This window comes from Eulemur rufifrons, chromosome 3 (assembly GCF_041146395.1).
Source record: "Eulemur rufifrons isolate Redbay chromosome 3, OSU_ERuf_1, whole genome shotgun sequence".
Classification (NCBI taxonomy): domain Eukaryota; kingdom Metazoa; phylum Chordata; class Mammalia; order Primates; family Lemuridae; genus Eulemur; species Eulemur rufifrons.
Window position 1 is genome coordinate 60,091,788 of NC_090985.1, and position 21,736 is coordinate 60,113,523.

Consider the following 21,736-nt stretch of genomic DNA (forward strand, 5'->3'; position numbering starts at 1 on the left):
AAAGTAGAAAATGTGCCTAATAAACTACATGAACTAGCTAAGGAGATTTCCAGGCAATGTTGAAGTGCCTCCTGGCTTCTATCTGCTGCTTTTATTAAAATCCTTGAGGGGACATATAAGCCTAAGGAAAGGCTGTTATATAAAAAGGAGCCAAGACCTGCTAGTTTTGAAAGTTCCTAGCTTTATCAGATGGCAAATGATGCTAAAATCAAGAAAAAGGCTTCCAGGCAAAGATCAAATTCCAAGACATGGCTGGGAAAGCGAGGTCTAAAGATGAATCAAAGGGTATGCCTGTAAAATCCTTTGTTAAGACCTTAGAAAGATCTAAATTAGTGCCTCAGAGAACTATTCAAACAAAAGGGATTCTAAGGCACTTAAGCCTGATGTACCTCAGCAGTGTCAGCAGAATTCTGCAGTAGAGAAGGGATTATCTAAAAGAGATACATGGGTGTGATTTTGTAGGATATAGCAGTGAAGCTAAATAAGATTAACAAAAGACTCACAAAGTTGCTTAAAGAATTTTATTGGCAGAAACTTGCCAACTTAGACTAACAGGGACAAAGACAGTACAAAATGAAAAGACGCCTTTGAACCTTCAAAATTTTACTAGCAGAAGACAGGCTGAGAAAACTGGAAGGTGTCAAAAAGGCTACTTTTCATGGAAAAGGAAGGATAATTTAGAGGCTGGAACCAAGAACCCAAAGCTATGAGCCATGGAGAATTATTCTCAAGTAGTAGTAGTACTGGGTACTAATTGAGAAACTTCCAACATTCATCTGATTGGATTTCAGAATTTCTATGGACCAGCTACTCCTATGTATCTCTTGTTTTCTCTTTTTTATGAATGGGAGTATCTTATCCTATGCCTGTACCACCACTGTACATTGTTCTGCAGCAACAGATAACTTACATAGCCCTCTTAGCACTCTTTCTCTGAGCGTTCTTACTTATTCCCACTGCTAGCTAGGCACTGATAACATGCCAAATTTATATCTCCAGGCCAGAACATTCTTTTGAACTTCAGACTCTTACATCCAATTTACTTACTCTTCATGTCCACCTGGATGTCTTGTTAGAAAAGGAAAAGGGGAAAAAAAGGAACCTTTGGTTATAGAGAGCTGGTTTCTTTACTAGGCACTTTATAATTTTTTTCATGGAATATTCACAATAATCTCTTAATTTTGCAGAAGAGGAAATTGAAGCTCCAAGAAATTAAGAAACCGTCCAATCTTACACACACAGCTACCAAAACTTAGGAGTATTTATGGCTTCAAATTTGTACTTTTACTAATGTATCATCCTTCCTGCCTTCCAAAGCAATCTAATACTCAATGTGTCCAAAGTGGATTTTAGGATTACTCTGGTGTGTTCTCACACCCTGCCCAATTCTCTGCTTCTAAAATATTGTCCTTCTCCTCAGTTTCCTGTCTTGGCCACTAGCAGCACTATCAAAATGTCACCTAAGTTTGAAACCTCAGAGTCAAATGAGATCCATCTCTTCTATGATCAATAACCAAATCCTGGTTGGTGATTTTAACCTCCCACGTATTTTCTAAACAGACCTCAACCAATGTAAACCCTCTCTCACACTTTAAAGATGTTGTTCGACTATCTTCTAGCCTCCAAGGTATCTGAAGAAAAGTCCACAGTAATTTGAATCATTGTTCCCCTATCGGTAATATATTGTTTTCCTCTGGCTGCTTTCAAGATGTTCTCTTTATCTTTGGTTTTAGGTTGTTTCATAATAATGTGCCTGGGTGTGAATTTCTTTGTATTTATCCTGTTTGGAGTTTTCCAAGTTTCTACCTTTCATAAAATTTGGAAACTTTTCTGAGATTATTTCTTCAATTTTTTTGACCCATTTTTCTCTCCTCTCACATTCTAGAATTGCAAATACTCCTATATTAGATCTTTTGAAATTTTCCGAGAGGTCCCCAAGGTTCTATTTATTTTGAATCTTTTTTCTCTTTCTTCTTCAGATTGGATGATTTCTACCAATCTATGTTTAAGTTTACTGATTTTTTTTTCTCTCATGTGGTATTATGTTTCTATTGCTGCATAACGAATTACCACAAATTTAGCAGCTTAAAACAACACACATTTACTCTCTCACAGTGTCAGTTGGTCAAATTTCATGCATACCTTAGCTGGGTCCTTTGTTCAGGGTCTAACAAGACTGCAAATGAGGTGTCAGCTGGCTGCATTCTTATCTGGAGGCTTGACTTGGGAAGAATCTACTCAAGCCTGCTTAAGCTGTTGGCAGAATTTATTTCCTGTGGCTTTATGATGAAGGCCTTAACTTCTTACTGCCTAGTGCTGGCAGCCACCTTCAGGTTCTAGAGGCTTCCCACAGCTCCCTGCCTCACGGCCCTCTTCATAGGCAGCCACAACATAACAGTTTGTGTCTTCAAGGCCAACAGGAGCGTATGTGTCTCTCTCTCCTCACAAAAGGGTCTGATCCCTCTTTTAGGGATTTTATCAGATTAAATCAGGGCTAGGCTCATCTAGGATTATCTCTCTTTTGTTAACCAAAAATCAGCTAAGTTAGGACTTTCATTACATCTGCAAAATTGCTTCACCTTTGACACAGATACTTTAGAGCTGTGGTCCCCAAGCCATGACTGGTACCTGTCTGTGGTCTGTTAGCAACCAAGCTGCACAGTAGGAGGTGAGTGGCAGGTAAGCCAGCAAAGCTTCACCTGTATTTATAGCTGCTCCCCATCGCTCACATCAGTGCCTGAACTCTCCCTCCTGCCAGATCAGCAGTGGCATTAGATTCTCATAGGAGTGTGAGCCTTACAGTAAACTGCACATGTGAGTGATCTAGGTGGCACACTCCTTATGAGAATCTAATGCCTGATGATCTGAGGTGGAGCTGAGATGGTGATGCTAGTGCTGGGGAGCAGCTGCAAATACAGATTATCATTAGCAGAGAGGTTTGACTGCACAATAAATGTAATGTGCTTGAATCATCCCAAAACTACCCCCCTTTCCCTGGTCCGTGGAAAAATTGTCTTCCATGAAACCAGTCCTTGCTGCTAAAAAGGTTGGGGAATGCTGCTTTAGAGTACATGTCTGATAATGCCAACATCTGGGTCATCTCTGGATTGGCATCTTTTAAGTGTCTTTCCCTTGAAATTGAGTAACTTTTTTTCTGACTCTTATCTGTCAAGTAATTTTGGGTTAAATTATGGACACTGTAAATGTTATGCTGTGGAGACTGGATTCTCCCATGACTACTCCAAAGAGTACTGGTGTTTTTATTTAACAAAGAATTAACTTTTTTAGACCCAAACTCCCAAACTGAACATTCTCACACCTGGATGAATGGAAGCTCAGATTAGTTTAGTTCTTTAAGCCTTGGGTATAAGCTGCACATTCAGTTTGCCCATGCATGTGTGTGATTCTGCAGTCAGCTGAACAGTTGGGCCAAATTTGAACATACTACGTTCCCATTTTGTGGCTCTTCCCTTCCAGGGTTTTCTCTTCACTCTCTAGCATCCCTGGTTGCCTGGGCTTTTCCCCCTGGAACGTTGGGCCAGAAAGATGATAGCCACCCCTGCACTGCCATGACTGCAGTAGCCCTCAAAGCAAAGCCACAAAAAATGGGAAAATCACTCTGCAGATTACTTGCTCAAAGTTTTGACTCCCCTCCCAAATCTGCCTGCTTTTGTTTAGTCTCCAGAGCCTTCAGGTAGGTTTTTTTTTTTTTTTTGGTAAGCTCTGTTCAGAATTTAGAGCTGTTATTCACAGAAATACCAATTTCTTAAGACATTCATACCAATTTATGCCCTCTATTTTGTCTTAGCTTAGTTACTATCATCTCTGTCACTCCTAGACTATGCAACAGTGCCCTTACTACTCTCTGCTTGTGTTCTCAATATTCTCTAGACTATCTTCTCAACTTCACTGGAAGAATCTTTTCAAAATGTAGCTGTGATTCTGGCATTCCTCTACTTAAAACCCTTCAGTAGCCACCAGCTGCCCACCACATATAGGTATACCTTCTTGAAATGGATTGCCAGGCTTTTCAGAATATAACTCTTCCAAATAGTAGTGTGCTGGAACTGGCTCAGACTTGCTTATAAAAAGCAATCATTAAATATTCAGAAATTTAGCAAACGATTGGTAGCTTGAAATCAGTTCTGGTGAAGTATTTACACCATTAAGATTTGCTGACACTACAAATCAGGGCTTCCCCATCATTACCACCCTCAGAGCCAGTGTACCAGCACACATCTCTCCAGCATGGCATGTAATTTTTATGCTTGAGTTATACTGAGCAAAACCTGAATTCCTATGTCCATGACCTGATTCCTGCTTATATTTAATACCTATCTTCCTGGTTCTGCTTCGTGTACTCTCTCCACTATTGTCCACTGGGCCAAGCTGTAGTCATCTTTCAAACCCAGCTTCTGTGGAAATCTAACTCTGACCTCTCTGGGTACATAGATTATCCTGCCTTCATGCTACTGCAGCCTCAAGGTAGCATTAAAACTTCTTAGTACAGAGCCAGGTACAGTGGCACATGCCTGTAATCTCAGCTACTCGGGGAGAGGGGGGCTGAGGCAGAACGATTGCTTGAAGCCAGGAGTTCAAGGCTGTAGTGTGCCACAGTCTTGCCTGTGAACAGCCACTGTACTCCAGCCTGGGCGGTGCTGCGAAACCCCATCTCTTAAAAAAAAAACCAAAAACAACAATAACCCAAAAAACCACAAATAAATAAACAAATAACCCCCCCCAAACTAAAAAACAAAACTGCTTAGCACAGTGAATAAAAACTCTTATGGCCTTCACCTATTTTTCTCTTTTACAGCTCTACACATGTACTCTACATTGTAGCCAAATTAGTCAAACTCCCAATCCATGCCATATTATTTCATGCCTCTATGGCTTTCACACATGTTGGTCCCTTTATCTGGAATGTCACCTCCACCCTCACATCATTGGCCTACCTAATTCTTATTTAAACATTACAATTTAATACAAATATCCCCTCTGCCAGGAAGCCTTGCCAGATTCCCATATCCTCATGTTGGATTTGGAAACATTTTCTTTGGGTTCCCATTAAGACCTTGTCCATATCCAGAGGCAATTGATATTGCTTCCTGATTTTCTGGTTTTTCTTCCCTAGGCCTAGTTTTTTCACTAGTCACCCCTCATTTCTCTCTGTCCTGAACTATTGCCATGCTATCCTGATAGATACCGGCTCCTTCAAAGACAGTAAGTTCCTTAGAAGAATGTACATAGTTACACACAGTAGGTCATAATAAACTAACACTTACTGATTAAGATATGAATGGGAGGGAGGAAATAAGTAGCTAGAGAGCAATAATGACAGACCAGAGGGCTTGTGGACTGAGTTAGACCCTGGATGCCAGAAAATTTGGATATTATTTGATAAATCATGGGGGAGCCTGGGAAGGTTTTTGGATAGGAAAGTGTAAGAATGAAAGTATTTAGGAAAATTACTTGAGCTGTAGTCTGTGAGATAGATTGGAGTGGGGCAAAACTTTAATTAAGAGAATAATTGAGAAAAACAACTGCAATACTTCATATGAGAAGTAATAAAGATAATTATTCTTTAATCTATCATCACATTTGCCACTGTTCCAGTTAGCATTTGAAATTCCTGTCTTCTGTATATGAATTTTTTTGGGGGCGGTTTACTTCTAATTTAATAATCTTTGTTCCTTATTAAAAAGTTTAAAAGTAGATAAAAATGTAATAAAATGGAAAAATATCACCTTAACTCACCATTCAGAGGCAACTACTGATAACATTTTGACATATCTCTTTCCAGTATTTTTCTGTGCATTTGCCCTCATGCTGTTAAGATAACATAGAATATATAGAATTTTATATTCCGCTTTTCTGTCTCACATAATGGTAGCACCTCCCCATTCTATATAAAAATTTAAAGGTTACATAATAGATAATATGCCAGATTTTTACTTAACTGTTTCTGTAAAGTGAACATTTTGGCATTTTAAATATTTTGCATTGTGATAAACACTTTTGTGTATAAATCTTTGTTTTAATTTGCATTCTTTCCTGAGGGCAGATTACTAATAGATTTCCTAGGTCAAATCTATGATCATTTGAATAGCTTTGAAGTTTCTTACCCAATTGCTTCTAGAAAGAAAATACCAATTCCATGTGCAACTTCAGTGTGTAAGAGTGTCTAGTCATTTGGCCTTCTAAATGAACTTTAATGTGCATACATGCATGGGAGAATATTGAAAAACTTACCAGTTTTGCCAACACAGAATATTTCCTTGTTCCCCAAGTCTGCTTTTTAAGTTTTTTTTTATTGTGATTATGGCAACAAGGAATGTGCTTTCTTTAGATGTATGTGTACACATGCATTATATAAGTGGATTTAGAAAGAACAGTAATTGAGTAAGAATTACCAATCTGGTTAATGAAATTGACAACAGGCTGGAATTACTATAAGACAAGCAGATACTCAAAATCTTTTCCTTTCCCTTTTAGACGAATGGAAAAATGATCAGATCTCATTTTAAAATAGTTTACATACAAAAAGAGAACTGGAGATCTTTCTGTTATACAGTGGCCTAGAACAAGTTACAATAAAAATATTGTACTGTTATTTGGTGAATATAGGTTGATTACATAAGAGTTAGATTTAAACTATTATCTGTCATTTCTCAATTTCTGAAACTTTGTACCAAGCTTTCAAGTGATAGGAATACCATTTAAGTCAGAGTGGAAACAATTTTAAACCAAACTTTTAGTTTATTGAATTTTATCAACTGAGAGACCTTAAAGGAAGGGTTGGCAAATGTGGGCTCATAGGCCAAATTTGGCAGGTTGCCTATTTTTTGATAGGCAACCTGTGAGCTAAGAATCGTTTTTACATTTTTAAATGGTTAAAAAAATCAAAGGAGTATTTCATGATGTGTGAAAATTATATGAAATTTAAATTTTTTTGCCCAAATACAGTTTTATTGGAACATAGCCACAATCATTCATTTCTGTATCACCTATGGCTGCTTTACACAGAGTTGAGTAGCTGTGACAGAGACTGTAAGATCCTGAAAGCTTAAAATATTTACTATCTGGCCCTTTACAGAAAAAGTTTGCCAACGTCTGTCTTGCAGTAATATGGGATTTATATTTTTGTCACTGTGTTTGTTTAGTATTTCCAAGATGCTCTGCTGCTCATCAAAATTAATTCTTACCTTATTACATTTTGAATTTTTAAATATCTGCCATTTTTATGAGCTTATGAAAACTTCTTTTATATTAATTTTGAAAAGAATATTTTATTATTTTCTATAGCTCTGTCTAGAGCCCATTTCCACCTGCTTGATGGTTTCATTACTAAAATTAAGTCATTGGTAATTGGAATTCTACAATTCTGAAGAAAAAAACCAGAATAATCCATAAATTGTGCATGTTTGAGGCTAAAAGCAGTGTAAATCCTTACATACAAGATAGAGGAATTGCTATCCCAACGGTGTTCACTATTAACCAGAAAAGGAAGCTAACTTGAAGAGTCTGTATACAAGTCCTACTAGATGGTGGAGATGTCACTATGTTTGGTTTGACTAAATTAAATAAAGCTTCCCTTGACTCCGAGCTGCACATACTGCCTATATTCTGGAGAAAGATTCCATAAACGCACATTTCTAGTCCTTAAATTCAACTTAGCATAATGTGAAGCACTTCTTTTGGAGCCAATCCCTTGTTGGTTATTGTTCTCATCTAGCCCGATCTGAAGTCTACTGATTTGGGATATTTAAAGGGTCCTTTGTGGTGGCATCTATGATTCTGTGCAGCTGAATATGCTCGATTATTCCCCAGGAAATAGTTTTGTTCTTCCTTTGTTTGTTTAGGCAAGAAATTATTGCGGGATATCCAGCATGTTAAGTGATTTTGCCCCAGAGCATGTGTTAGACACTATAAGGAGAGTTTATGACTTTCAATTCTAAAAGGTTTCTCAGTTTTGAATTTCTAGAATTGGTTATATCCATGTTTCTTCCCATCCTTTTGGGACTTACTGTTGTTAGCAACCTCCTGTGTGGTTCTAAGATATCTTGACCTCTTTGAAATCTTTCCAGGTGTCATTGCCACTTTCTTGATCTCTGCAATGTAAGCTACATTGTTCAGTGGAGTTAAGTTCCATGAACTTTAGAAATCCTCCCTGAGACTATGAATTGACTAACACCCAAGGTAGCATAAACATGCAGACACAAATGTTCCTAAAACCATGCTTGCTGGGCAATGCAGGATATGACTTGGGAGTCTGGGAAAAGGAACATTTTGCTCACTTGTGCTTCTATGACTAGCTCCAGGTGCAGTTTGAAACTAAGTGGCTAGTTTTTCTGATCCTCAGATGTAACCTCTCATTAGAACAGAGCAGAATTTGCAATTGTGAATGTAAGGAATTCCACAAAAACCCTCTGGGCCCATTAAGGCCTCTGGCTTCAGAGGGTCCTAAAACACACTTCAGCATGGAGAGATGTAGTAAAGAGACACTGGTTTTTACAAATTTCATCTAGGTTTTAGCCTAAAGAAGATTGTAATGATTGCAGTTCATCTTAAAATTTGCATCCAAAAGATACAGTTACAAATTTAAAAGAAAAAACAAAGTTATTATTTTTGGTGATACAGTTAAGACTTTGCAAGGGTTTGTACTTGAACTAAGAATCCCATGTTAGTCTAGCTTTAGATGTGACTTACTATACCAGTGATTTCTCAGCTCTTTTCTTAAAACCTGATAGCTTGGCTATTCTAACAGAGGAATCATGCTGCCAAAACCTATGGGAGTGAGACCAAGTTGTGGAAATAACACTACACCGAGAATCAAAAGATAAAGGATTCAGTCCCAACCCTATCACTACCTAATTAACAACTTCACTTGTCTCAATAGCTATAAAATATGCAAAACAAATTACACAAAAGATGCTGTGAAAACAAAACTAGTAATAAACACAAAAAGGCCTTGAAATAGTGCCAAAGAGTATAAATATGCTTGTCCATTCTTTCCTGTTTATCTCCTCCCCACCTAGAAACTGTCCATAACAAGATTGTTGTCCCTCACACTCCTGAGCCATCTGTTGTTAGGATCACCCCTTTCCACCCTGGCTCCAGTGTCCAGGGAATCCTGGAGGTGACTGAGGGCTATGCTAGCTATGCATCTTCAAATGACTGTGAGGAGAGTTAGGCTTCCTCTGCTTTGCTTTCTGTTGGATAAGGCCTGCGGCTTGCTGTGTGCACGTGGTGAAGTGGCTACAGGTATAGTGTACAGTTACACATTACTGCAGCTTCTCAGAGGCTTCTTTCCTGCCATTAATAGTTCATTCCTGGGAATGCAATTACCATGGAAACTTCTATAAGTTCTAAAAGGCTATACACCAAGTGTTAACACATATTATCTCTGAGTGGTTGGGACCATAGGTATTTTTATTTTGTTTTGTCAATACATCTGTATGTTCTCACTTTGGCAATCCGTAAGAAAAAATTTCAAAAAGAAACTTAATTATGAAACAAACAAAATGTCCTTTAACTTGTTATAAGGGGCAAACAACTTAAAAACTCTGAAATTTCTCAATAGGATAATCAGAAAATAAAGGTGTGTGATTCACCCTAAAAATATGAGAACAATATCACATCATGTGAGAAATTTTTGGAAGAACTTTTATGAAAAAAATTTATGTAGTTTTAATGTTCTGTCAGATTAATATGAACTAAATAAATATATTTAAATAAGAAATGCCACACTATACTACTTTCCCAAATTTTATACCGGTAGTGTGGCAATCTGATGAAAAAACAAGAAATCAGTATCTACCTATCCTCGGAGCCTGAAGGTATAATATATTCTGAAGCTGGTCTATAGACCAAAGGGGAAAACTTGTTTTCTAATCTAATGACTTTCTTTTAATCACAAGCAGACAGTAGTTTCCTTATTACCCAGAGTTTTAGAAATACATTATTCTTGAGAGTACTTCCTAGGATTTCTTTTACTCATTTAAGACCACATCTTTGTATTTAATTCATGCTCATATTATCCCTGCAGGGCACATCTCTCTAATTATTCCCATCTAAAGTGACAGGAAAACAGAATTATACTACTGGGAAAACAGACATCCTTTGGTATGTCTTTTTTCAGTGCTCCCTTGGGCATAGTTTGTCATTGTCTTCATTGTGTCACAGATTGTGAGCTGTCCTTGGAGGGTAAGAACCGTTACTTACCTGTCTTTGAATTCCCAGTGCCTAGCATGGGCCTGGTACAGAGTATGTATACAGAAAAAATCAGAATAAATGAACAATAATACCCAACACATAATGATTATAGTATATCAAGCAGCAGTCTAGTGCCTTATAAGTTTAATGCATTTAGTCCTCACAATCTCATGAAATAAGTACTATTTTTATCCCCATTTTACTTATGAGAAAACTGAAGACCAGAAAGTAAAGCAGTTTACACAGAGCCAGGATCCAAACGTGGCTCTACAGTCAACCTCTTAATCTGCACACCCTGCTGTCCCCCAGCACGGGTGCTAATCAGGAAAACGCCCCACTCCAAGAGAAGCATGGGTGCACTGGGCTGCCATCCCTAAACACCTCCTGGTTTCTGTCAGTTGTAGTTACCACTGTGTGGTTCCTTGGGAGACTTAAAAAGGGAAACAACTGGACACAGGCACACAAACGCAGAATAAACGAATCCCCAACGTTAACAATTGCTGTTTGTAAGGCTGTTCCTCAAGTACCTGTGGGGATTTGTGAGAGCGCCAGCTGTACTGGTGACTGTGGAGACTCGCCAGCAGGATATTTTCATCAGTGTCCACCTGGCCAAACCGCAGTGTCTCCTGTGTGTCATTACAGATCACAAAATGGCTGAAGACCAATTCTTCTACCTCAGGGCATTTGTTCTGAAAGAAAAAGAATACGAAAGCCAACGTGTATCAGATTAATTGCAAGATGTTTGGCAGCTGTCTGCCCGGTGGCCATTGTTACAACACAGAAACCCTAAAAGATCTGTTGTCATTAGCTCTGGTATACAAAGTATTCTATACTTCCAGGATAAGCACACAAAAAAAATACCTTAAAGAGGTCTTAAATGTTCCAAGAATGTGTTTTGATTTATACTCCTACAAAATAAATCATACTAACAGAAGAGTAAAAGAACAGTGAGATCCCTCAAACTTTTTAACATTTCTTAAAGTGAATTAACATGCTACAAAGAGTGCTGTATAGGGTAGTGCACGTTTTTGAACAGAGTACTGGAGGCTAGAATTACCATGTTCCCGGCCTTCTAAACTCAACAATCAAGACCAATTACCAAAGCCACAGTTTGTACCCTACAGAAAGTAAGGATCATTTAGGTAAAACATCCCCAGATCCCTTAAGGGGGAGGGAGGGAGGGAGAGAGAGAGGGAGTGTGTGTGTGTGTGTGTGTGTGTGTGTGTGTGTGTAAATCTGCTCAGGGAGAGATGTAAATAAAACCATAACTTTCCCTCTATTGTTAAGAGGCTGAACATACAAAACAGATCAACTCCAAACTCAGAGAAAGCCAAGTTTTCAAGAGAAATAATGTTAATTGAAAAACAGTTTTCAGTATCTGTTTCAGCTAATAGCCATCAATCAGCTAATATCCTTCATTAATCAGCTAAGGCTCAGCATATCAGAAATATGTTCTTGTGCTGATACGTCCTTTTTCAATTTAATGGTGTCTCCACTGATTGCTGTTACATCAAAATGCTGGCAAAGTGATAAAATATTTCTGTGCTTACTCTTTTATCACTCTGGTTAGGTTATGGCTTAAAAACAATAAACATAGTTCTGGTAAATAAAACAATAGCAAAATAAATATCTCGAGAATATAAGAAAAATCATAATTAGCTAATCAATTTGCAGATGATGGGCAATAATATGTAACTGATGCTTCTCCAGTTGGCTTCTATTACCTGGCTATGGATCTAAATAATGTCAAAATGCCACACTCCATCACTCACCACTTTACCGAGGGAAGGGAGAGTAGACAGGGATACCACTCAGAAGCACAGAGATTCAAGAGATTAGGAGGCAGGGAGACAGAGTCTACGGATAAAAGTACCTGGAATCCAGCTTGGACCAAAATCAGACCTAGAACTTTATCAGGCTACAGACTCTTCTTGGGAAACCGAACCCACTCCTAGTCATCCTGAATGCCCCGGGGGGAAGGTGGACAGTGCTCTATGCTGCAGGTGGTGCAATGGCCCTGACGTATCTCATTCTTCCAGAGGCCCTTGAGGACTTCTAAATCTCTATTATCCGTCTATTCTCACTGAACCGAACCTTGCTTGACAGCCTCACTCATCACCAAGAGTTTCTGGCTAAGTGAGACCAAAGCACTTATAACCAACAATTACCTGTTTTCTACCCTAATATTCCCTGCTGTGGCTTTTAATCACTAGCCATGATTTCAAAACTTGCCTGCTGCTGGGTTTTAGGTGTCCTGCCTTACCTGGCCCCTTCCCACAGCTCCAGCTACACCTCGAGCTACACTCCATTTGCTGATGACATTTGCTCATGCCACTCCAGCTCAACCAGCTCGACTTAGCCATTTTCAGCTCCTCCAACACTACACTGGCCTCCTTTCAATTCATTCAACATGTAGAACTACTTCCTGCCTCAGTGCCTTCCCTCTGCTTGGATTTTCCTCTTGCTTGACTAACTTGTTTCTATTCAGCTTTCAGCTGCCATTTTTAAAGTCACTTCAGAGTACCCTTTGGAGATCCTCCCCAGATCAAGTTAGGCTCCCCTATTTTAAGCTCACATAACACTCTGTTTTCATCTTCAGAGCACTTGTTAATTTGTACCATTATGGGTTTGGTATTGTCTCCATCATTAGACTCTATGCTACATAAAGGCAGCAACTAGGTCTGTATTATTTACAATTTTATTGCCAGTACCCAGCATAATGCCTGCTATGTAAGTACTCAATAAACACTTAGGAAACAAACAAAAGCTGGGTAGATTTAGTTTCTAAAATTATAATTGTAATATATGTTCACTGTACAAAAGCTAGAAAATACAGAAAGTATGGATTTAAAAAAATCTCTAATCTTATACTCAGTGATAACTGCTATTAACAGTTTGTTGCATTTTTTTTTCAAGCAATTTTTCTCTTCTGGATATCCTGCCTGTTACTATTCTAGTCTATTCTATCCAATCCTATCTTATATATTTATCTACAAACCTTTAATCAAACTGGAATCATAGTGTGTAATTAGTTTTGATGAGATTTTTCCATTTAGCATTATATAATCAACACAAACTGCTTTCCTTGTAAACACTTTTCTCTCCTTTCAGTCTAAGAGTACAGACATGAAGAAAGGGATATGATTCCAATCTCCCACTTAGTTACACATCCTGAGATTAAAACTCAGTTTTCATAATGAATTGGGATCAATCTGCTGGTAACACAGAGGTTAAGTTACCAGATGGGGCTTAAGTAGAAAAAAAAAAATCATATTGCTTTCCTCATATCTAAAAACTGACCTGTAATAAATGATGAGGGTTTTAGGAAAAAATGTAAATTAAAGAACACAAGGGGGTTGTTTACATTTTTCTAAAGAATACGCAAGTCCTCAGGGAACTGTTTCTCTACTGCTGCTTCATCTGTGGAGTTCATTATAACTGTAATAAGTTTAAGCATTTCTTGGAATGTTTTAAGTCCTGGTATAGTATAAAAAAGTTCCTATACATTTTACGTGACATCATATATGTTGAGCCGCAGAATGCTCACTTGGGTTTGTGATTAAAAGATGGCTAATTCACATTTAAGTTTCATGGAGTGTCACAATTAAATTTGCAATTAAACAGAGATACCATTTTGGTGTAAGAGAAGGTTATACGTGAGTATAGCCTTAATTAAACAAAACAAAACAAAAACCCTTTAAATGCTATTTTGTCCAAATCTGGGAAAGTGACATAGAAACATAAAGCAAACTGCAAGTGGCATTTTGGGTCCTTAATCTGTTTCACAAAACAGTCACCATTTATAAAAGAGAAAAAAAATCTACAGCCAGAGAAATCAGACACTGATGAAGGCTTCTGTTAATCTTGAACTCATGACCTAAAGGTGGAAGGCCAAATTGTTTCATGCTTCAACTGACTGGTCCATCCACACTGGATAAAAATGACTTGTCTCTGATATGGATCCAATAAAAGGTATGTAGAGAACTCAAATCACTTAGCCTGCTTATTACATTCAAATTTTTCACTGGCAATAATTATACTGTATGTGAGTATTATACACACAATAAAATCCAAGTCTGGGAAACTAAACTTCCTCTTCTAAAGGGGACAAACCACATTCAGAATATCTTCGAAACAAAGAACTTAATAAACCTCTATAAACCCATTTCAATGTCAAATGTCCCATAATTTCAAAGTAGTACACTTTTGTATTTACTTTAGAACACACAGGGTTAGGTGCCTACCACATTAAAACTTGGTGGCAAGTACCCTTGACATGGGAGGAAACAAGAAAATTACAGCAACAATTACAGAAGTATATCCTCTTGTGGCTCATGTTAACATTGCCAAATCCCTGTATAAATCAGAATCAACTATTCATAGAATGTACCTGTCAGCAATATGCTATGTGACATATGGCTCTACTTAATCAAATATACAATTCCATTTTTTAAAAAAACTCAGAATATTCCTTCAAGGCACTGTGTTAGCCAGTCAGTCATTCACACTCTGATGTGGTTTAAAACATTTAAATATTTATGCACCATATTTTATTTATATGTATAGCTCTAAGAGACTATTTTTACCCTAGCAGGAAACTGATATTTCTGAAGGCCATTTTGCAGTAGTTGCTGTACATGAGTCTTCTTATGATGTCTCTGATACCAAGACAAAAAAATCTGAGTTTAAATGCTCTATCAATGACTCTTTTATATTTTCTAGGTTTGTTTTTTATTAAATGCATTGTTCAAAATATGACAAAAAAACAGAAATTGGAGCCATGGAGGTTTTTTTCACATGGCTATTTGAACCAGCTGCAAAGATTTAGATCACACTAGCTCTTATTTTACGCATGTCCTTTGCAACAAGAAAACCATGGAATGCCCTTAAAAAAGATTTTTAAAATATAAAACAGATGTGTTATCTTCTTTCCCTTTGCTATTGTAGTGCCATGTTAGGTAATTAATTCCTTAGTCTTGTATAGGTCTTCATGCATATAAAGAAAACAGTTTATTCCCATAAAAATTCTTAAGTTAGAGAACAAAAGCCCCTCCCCACCTTAACTGCCCGTCCCCAAAAAAGGTCAGTGAGGGATGAAGGGCCATTTCTCTTGGCGAGCTGGCTTCACACAAATATACGTAACATATACAAAATGTGGGGAAATGTCTCAGCTTAAATAGTAACTCAAACTTGACGGAAACACAACACTGAAAATCAGTAATAGAAGCAGAAGAGATTTGTTCTTAAATGGCTAAATGTAGTAGCATTCAAACATTCTGTGACATTACTTTCATATTAGTAGGTATGTATAGGTTTCCCATTTTAAATATGACATTTATCATAGATTTATACTTCTCCTTTTTTTGATATGGCTAATTTCTGATAAGAGATAAAGTAAAAATTATTAAAGTAATCAAGAGTCTCTAATCTAAAAATCTATTATCTATGCTTTTAAGTGAATCAAAAAGGCAGAATGATCGTAAAGATTAAGACTATATTGTGCTCACATATTTCATCTCACTGCATTTTTTGTTTGAAAAGATGGAATGCTTATTATCAAAAAGGCTCACACAGGTTTTTCATTTCTGCAATGGACACTTAGACAATTTGATACATAGCTAAGTTGAAGGTTTGGCAAACTAAAGCCACAATACTTGGAAAAAATTTCTGGGAATATGTTACTTTCCACACAGATGTGGTACATTAGTCACAAAAATGTGGGCATGATCTCTGATGCATGTGTAGAGAACCCATATATTCCAAAGTTTTTCAAAAAGAACATGCATCACTTTGCCAAAACAGAGAAGGTTCAAATATTATGGTGTCCATCAAATTCTTCATTCTCTCACATTTTTGTTTGAATTTAACTTATTATTAGAAGTGATAACATACAGTACCTAATAAAAGATCCTATGTGGCCAAACTATAAACTGTTCTGGAATGTGCATACCTGTTGCCAAGCTTGTATTGCAGTGTTTAGAGAATGAACTACATGCTGTCCAAAGTTTACAAATACAGAGTCAACCATCATGGTGCAGTCAAGCAGCTTTTCTATGGCATCACTGGAAACTGCAATCTGTCCAGAGACACTGACGGGTTTCACCACGCTTTGCATAGTAACGTTTCTGCACTCCAGAAGTTTACAGTCTGCTTGAGCTGAGAACTGGATCTCCTGACAGACAGAACCATTATTCCACTGTCGAAGATAAATGTGTGGTTCTCTGAAGGAAACAATCATGTATTCTAGTTCAGATGGTACATTTTTATCAGAAATGAATGGCTGTAGGTACTGCGGTGGAGCTGTCAAGAAAACAAACAAGAAAAATACCAATTAAGATAAGCCAATCCTTTCTGAAAATAAAGAGCGAGATGACATTTAAATTATTCACAAAAAGATCACTCAATTTAGTATTTGGTGTTTAATAAATTCAAATATTCTCTTGAAGACATTATAATCTTTGAATTATCATCTGATATTTGCAAACAAAACTATCCAATCAGGTCTCTTAAGTATATACTGTCCAACGGTTACTTTCACTTTCATAGACAAAAAATTGATCACAGCAGACAACAAATAAAATGAAGAGGAGGTAACTATCTAAGGAGAGTTTTATAAAACCGCTCTGTATCTACTAACCAAATCTCAAAAACAAAAACATGACTCAAAGAGAGTTAGAAAAAGCGGATTAAACTACATTTTTGCTGAAAAGGCAAGATGCTTAACAGCAGCTATGTTTGGTTTTAATCTGATTCTCCCCCCTTTTCCATTACATGTAGGCTGAAAACCTAATACCTGAATCCAAATGTATTAACTAGAAAAGGTTTGGTACGGAATATAATGCATTAGAAATAATTATTCAAGTAACATGAGCAAATTTATAAAAGGCTACTTTTGGTGTGTGGTAAAATGTAAACTTCTTTCTTCTAAACTTGTAAAAATGAGACTCCTTTAAATTAATTGGAGAATGTGCCCATCTTTGGTAGAAGGTATTCATGCTTTTGAAATCAGGCAATATCAAGTACTTTTGGAAACTATTTGCTACCAATATAATGGCTCAGAATACAGAACAAAAGCAGATATACTTCTTTCAAAGACATCATAATTGGAATAATACTAAAATCTACAATTTCTGTCGCTTCTTTGAAAATTCTCATTAGGAAGTATGCAGAAACATGTCAGCTCAATACCAGTGGTAACTTATATAACAGGTCCATAAGCTGGTTCAAAAGTAAGGAGCACACCTGTTGTACCAAATCAACTTCAGAATAATTTTGCCACTGTTCACTTTATACTTCCTGAAAATAAATTACGTGAGTAAAAATTTATGATTTTTGTCTTGAGAACACTAAAGAAAAAACAGTTAGTAATAAGTGGATGTTTATTTGATGCTAAGGGAAAGAGTACCTGTGCCTAGTTGATCAAGGTGATGACAAAGGTGGAACTCCAGGTGAGCGAACTGGAAGGAAATGCAAAGAGAAGGCACAAACCATGGGGAAAAGCAGGAGTCGACTCTGGTACAGGCAGCAAGGGCTGTTGGAGTTACCAGTGGATCACAAGTGCTTTGAGAACCAGATTCACTTGCAGAGCTATGGGAAATAAGTAATAAAACAAGTTCAATAACTTAAATTTCCCAAGATCATGTAAGTCAAATGCCTTTCAGTAAGACTTTTTCAAGCTAATAGCCCAAATCCTAGTCAATATGTTATCAACTCTTTTGTATTTACTCACATAAACTAGCTATTTTTAAAAAGTAAGTTAAGTTCATGTCGATTATTCTCTATGAATTGTTGGCAGGAAACTTTCAAAGGATTCCTTGACCCCCAGGTCATGTTGATCTAACTCCAACTCAATTTTCTTCCATCCACATCTCACATAACTTATGTGCAATTTGTTCTCATACTAGTTTAAGACCAACACAGTTCAGAGTATAACTCTGCTGCTCAAAAAACCCAACACATTCAGTGTCACCATAAATGTTTCACTTTTGTTTTACTTTTCCAGATTGTCCATATCCATATTCCCTTCTGAGTCAGTCAATACTCTTATTGAACACCCCCTGAATACTGTACCAGGTGCCGTAAAAGTTATGACCATGTCCAGAAGAACTAGGGTCCCATGGACAATTACACTGTGTGGGTCCTCAAATTCATTTGCCCATCCTCTTAACATCATTTTATACAGTTAAATCTGATTGAAATGAATAGCAAAGGCATCCATAGGAAGGAAGATGTTTGTGCATGGTGGCTCCTGGTGTGCATGGGAAGCATGCTGCTTAGATTGCATTAGTGCTAATGAAAGCATGAGAGTTGGGAATTTGGGGGTTTTGGCGGGGGTGGGGAAGGAGAAAAAGGTGCATCCTATTATTTGCAGATCACTAAGTAGATGCTCCCCTTTTCCCCTCACCATCCTCCACCCTCTTCTCTCCAATCTGAAATTTGCTCTGCAGTTACAGTAGCCTGGCTCCCAAATCCATGAGGAGCCTGGACAACAAACACTGTGATTTACAGTATCCCAGGGAGAACTATGACAGAAAAAACTAAAGAAATAAGCCCCTGATTTTCAAAGAACTCACAGCCTAACTGGTGATACTCAATATGTAGACATTTACAAACATTACAAAACAGAACCACCACCCAGGAGTAGGAAAGTTGGAAATGCTGCCAGAGTGGAAACATAAGAGGAACTCAGAATGGTGTGGGGTGAATCATGTGGGATTCTCAGAGGTGTGAATCTTCAGCTGAGTTTTGAAAGAGGTTGTGAAACGGAATGGTGGAAATGAAAGCTAGGAGCATTCCAACATGTTTACTGAGTTGTTTAACCTCAAAGAGTTTACAGTAATGTGGTGGTATTTACTGCAATGCTAGTAAATCTCCACTGCATACCAAAAAAAAAAAAAAAAAAAAAAAAATCAAAAAAACCAGACTATGGGGCACTAGGTTATTCACTAAATGCTATGCACAAAATGCAGCTAAGTATATTCTAAAAACATCTATAAATGGGTACACTAATCCAAGCAACTTTCTAGGAATTTATCTGTGCAGTTACAAATAAAAGATTTCATCAGCAAAGTAAAATTAAAACTGGTATTTATTCAAAAAGAACAAAATATATCAGTTATATATGTGTTTTACACATTTGAACTCTTTTCCTTATTATACTACTTAAAGAAGTTGTTGGAAATAGGGTACAATGTTAAAATATTAAAAATCCAAGTGAGAGTTCTATGAGATCAATTTTAAAACAGTGCATGCACAATTGAGGTGTTTATCTGAAGCATTTTTCTTGCCAACTATAGTTTTTTTTTTTTTTTTTTTTTTTGAGATAGAGTCTTGCTCTGTCACCTGGGCTAGAGTGCCATGGCATCAGCCTAGCTCACAGCAACCTCAAACTCCTAGGTTCAAGCGATCCTCCTGCCTCAGCCTCCTGAGTAGCTGGTACTACAGGCACTTGCCACCATGCCTGGCTAATTTTTTCTATTTTTAGTAGAGACAGGGTCTCGCTCTTGCTCAGGCTGATCTCGAACTCCTGACCTCAAGCAATCCTCCCACCTTGGCCTCCCAGAGTGCTAGGATTACAAGCATGAGCCACCGCGCCTGGCCCCAACTATAGTTTTTGATACTCAGATTTTCCAAGATTTATTTTTCTGTCTCTTGAGAATGGCAGATATTATTACATAACATATTAGAAAAGGTTGCCAAAACATCATGAGAATCTGATACAATCTTTACTTATAACAAATTGATTAATTCCTCATTTTTCCTAAATTAAACACACAAATCAATGGTTAGAGATTTTTTTAGGTATATAGAAAAAAATCACAAAATCATACTCAGGTGGTCAGCAATACTCTTTCAATCTTGAAATCCTGACTAAAGTAATTACTAGGTTAATCTGGATTCAAACAATTATAGTTTTATTTATTAAAAATTTGAGTCATCAAAATCAAACATTTCTTAAATACAAAATATAATATAATCTGAATATATTTTATATTTTGAATCAGCACATTTATAGTTTTTTGATACTCAACTTGATCACCATTATCTACTATGAAAGTAGCATATATGTGCCTACCTTTTACATAAGGATTAAAAAGACCTAAGGGTTAAAAAGAACTAAATAGTCATAAATATGAGTGATGACCCTGATAGAGACTAAAGTAGCTATATTTGTATAATTTCCTTAATTAGATATAACAATGGACTTTGATCTGATTTAGATATCAAAAGGAAAAACATAATTTATGAGATGTATAATAGGTAGAAATAGAAAATTAAAAAAAAAAAACCCTACAATCTATAATATTTATATTTCAACACTTCCCTTTTTCCCAAAAGATTTTCAAAATAGGTTAAATTCATGGGCAATGACAGTGTATACAGATTTCTCTGGTGCTCTTCACTTCTAACATGCTGGAAAATGGCTCCTAGAAGCAAGACCTCTCAAATAGTAATAAGCAGAACTCAAGATTCAGTGTTTGTTCAAATTATCTGTAAGTTCAGGTATAAACTCAAATTTTTAGAATAGTGGAAATATTCTAAATAGTGGAAACTATGGCAGGAGCTTTACATATCTATACCTTCATTTTAGCCAAATGGTTACTTATCAACTGTCCTAGGTGACCTATAGAAGGGTATCAATTCTTTAAACAAGGAGTGTCCCCTATGTCTAGATGTAGATTGATTCTATCTTAATGGCACTGTAGGGACTCAGGTATAACACATCCCTAAAGATTCACCCATGAGTATCATTCTGGGGTAAACCCCTCCAGCACAGTGGTACCAAACAATGATTTGACTTGAATGATGAAGACTTGAGCTTCTGTCTGGATCCCTCTGTGGTAATAAGGGTTTTGTAATATAGGAAAATATAGTGTAGAGATTAAGCAGAGAATGACTGGGGTAGGAGAACCTAGATTAAAATGTGTACACTGCTATCATTTAGACTGTAATGTTGGACAAGTTATTTCATCTGGCTATATCTCAGTTTTCTCATTTATAAAATAAGTATGGCAAGTAGACTTACTTTTTGAGTACTACATGAGATACTGCATACGAACTACTTAGCACGATGTCTACCATTCAATAACAGGAAAAAAGCCATTCCTCATTTTCTTGTTGGCAAAACAAGGTATCATACTGGTTACTTAGCTTAACATTAAATATCTTTAGCTACCCAAGAGTGACCTCATGAAATCACATGGGCGTTCATCTCAATGTGGCACTGCCTCTCATTGGTTCACGTAAACCCTCTCCTGCCCACTGGACTAACACTGCTCTGTCCATCCTGACAGACGGCTGAACGGACCAGAGCGGACACAGGAAGATATATGTGCCTGCCACACCACATTCTCTCTACTCCTTAGAGCTGTCATTTTTCAAACGTCTTAACTAATCCCAAATAACAAATACACTTTTATTGTAACCCAATATACATATATAAATCAGGGGGAAAAAGGTTTCCTGAAAATATGATACACACTGATATTTTTTATTGTGATCAGATACAGATAACATAAAA

General features: G+C 37.0%; 1 protein-coding gene across 1 annotated transcript in view; it reads right to left on the minus strand.

The window, feature by feature from the left end:
* Window positions 1-21,736, minus strand: part of VPS13B (vacuolar protein sorting 13 homolog B) — a 754,271-nt gene that overhangs the window by 86,785 nt on the left and 645,750 nt on the right. Inside the window, exons 41-43 of the mRNA XM_069465462.1 lie at window positions 17,621-17,802; window positions 16,166-16,515; window positions 10,743-10,904 (exon numbers count right to left, since the gene is read on the minus strand). Coding sequence (XP_069321563.1) covers window positions 10,743-10,904; window positions 16,166-16,515; window positions 17,621-17,802 — 694 coding nt within the window. The remainder of the gene's footprint in view (window positions 1-10,742; window positions 10,905-16,165; window positions 16,516-17,620; window positions 17,803-21,736) is intronic.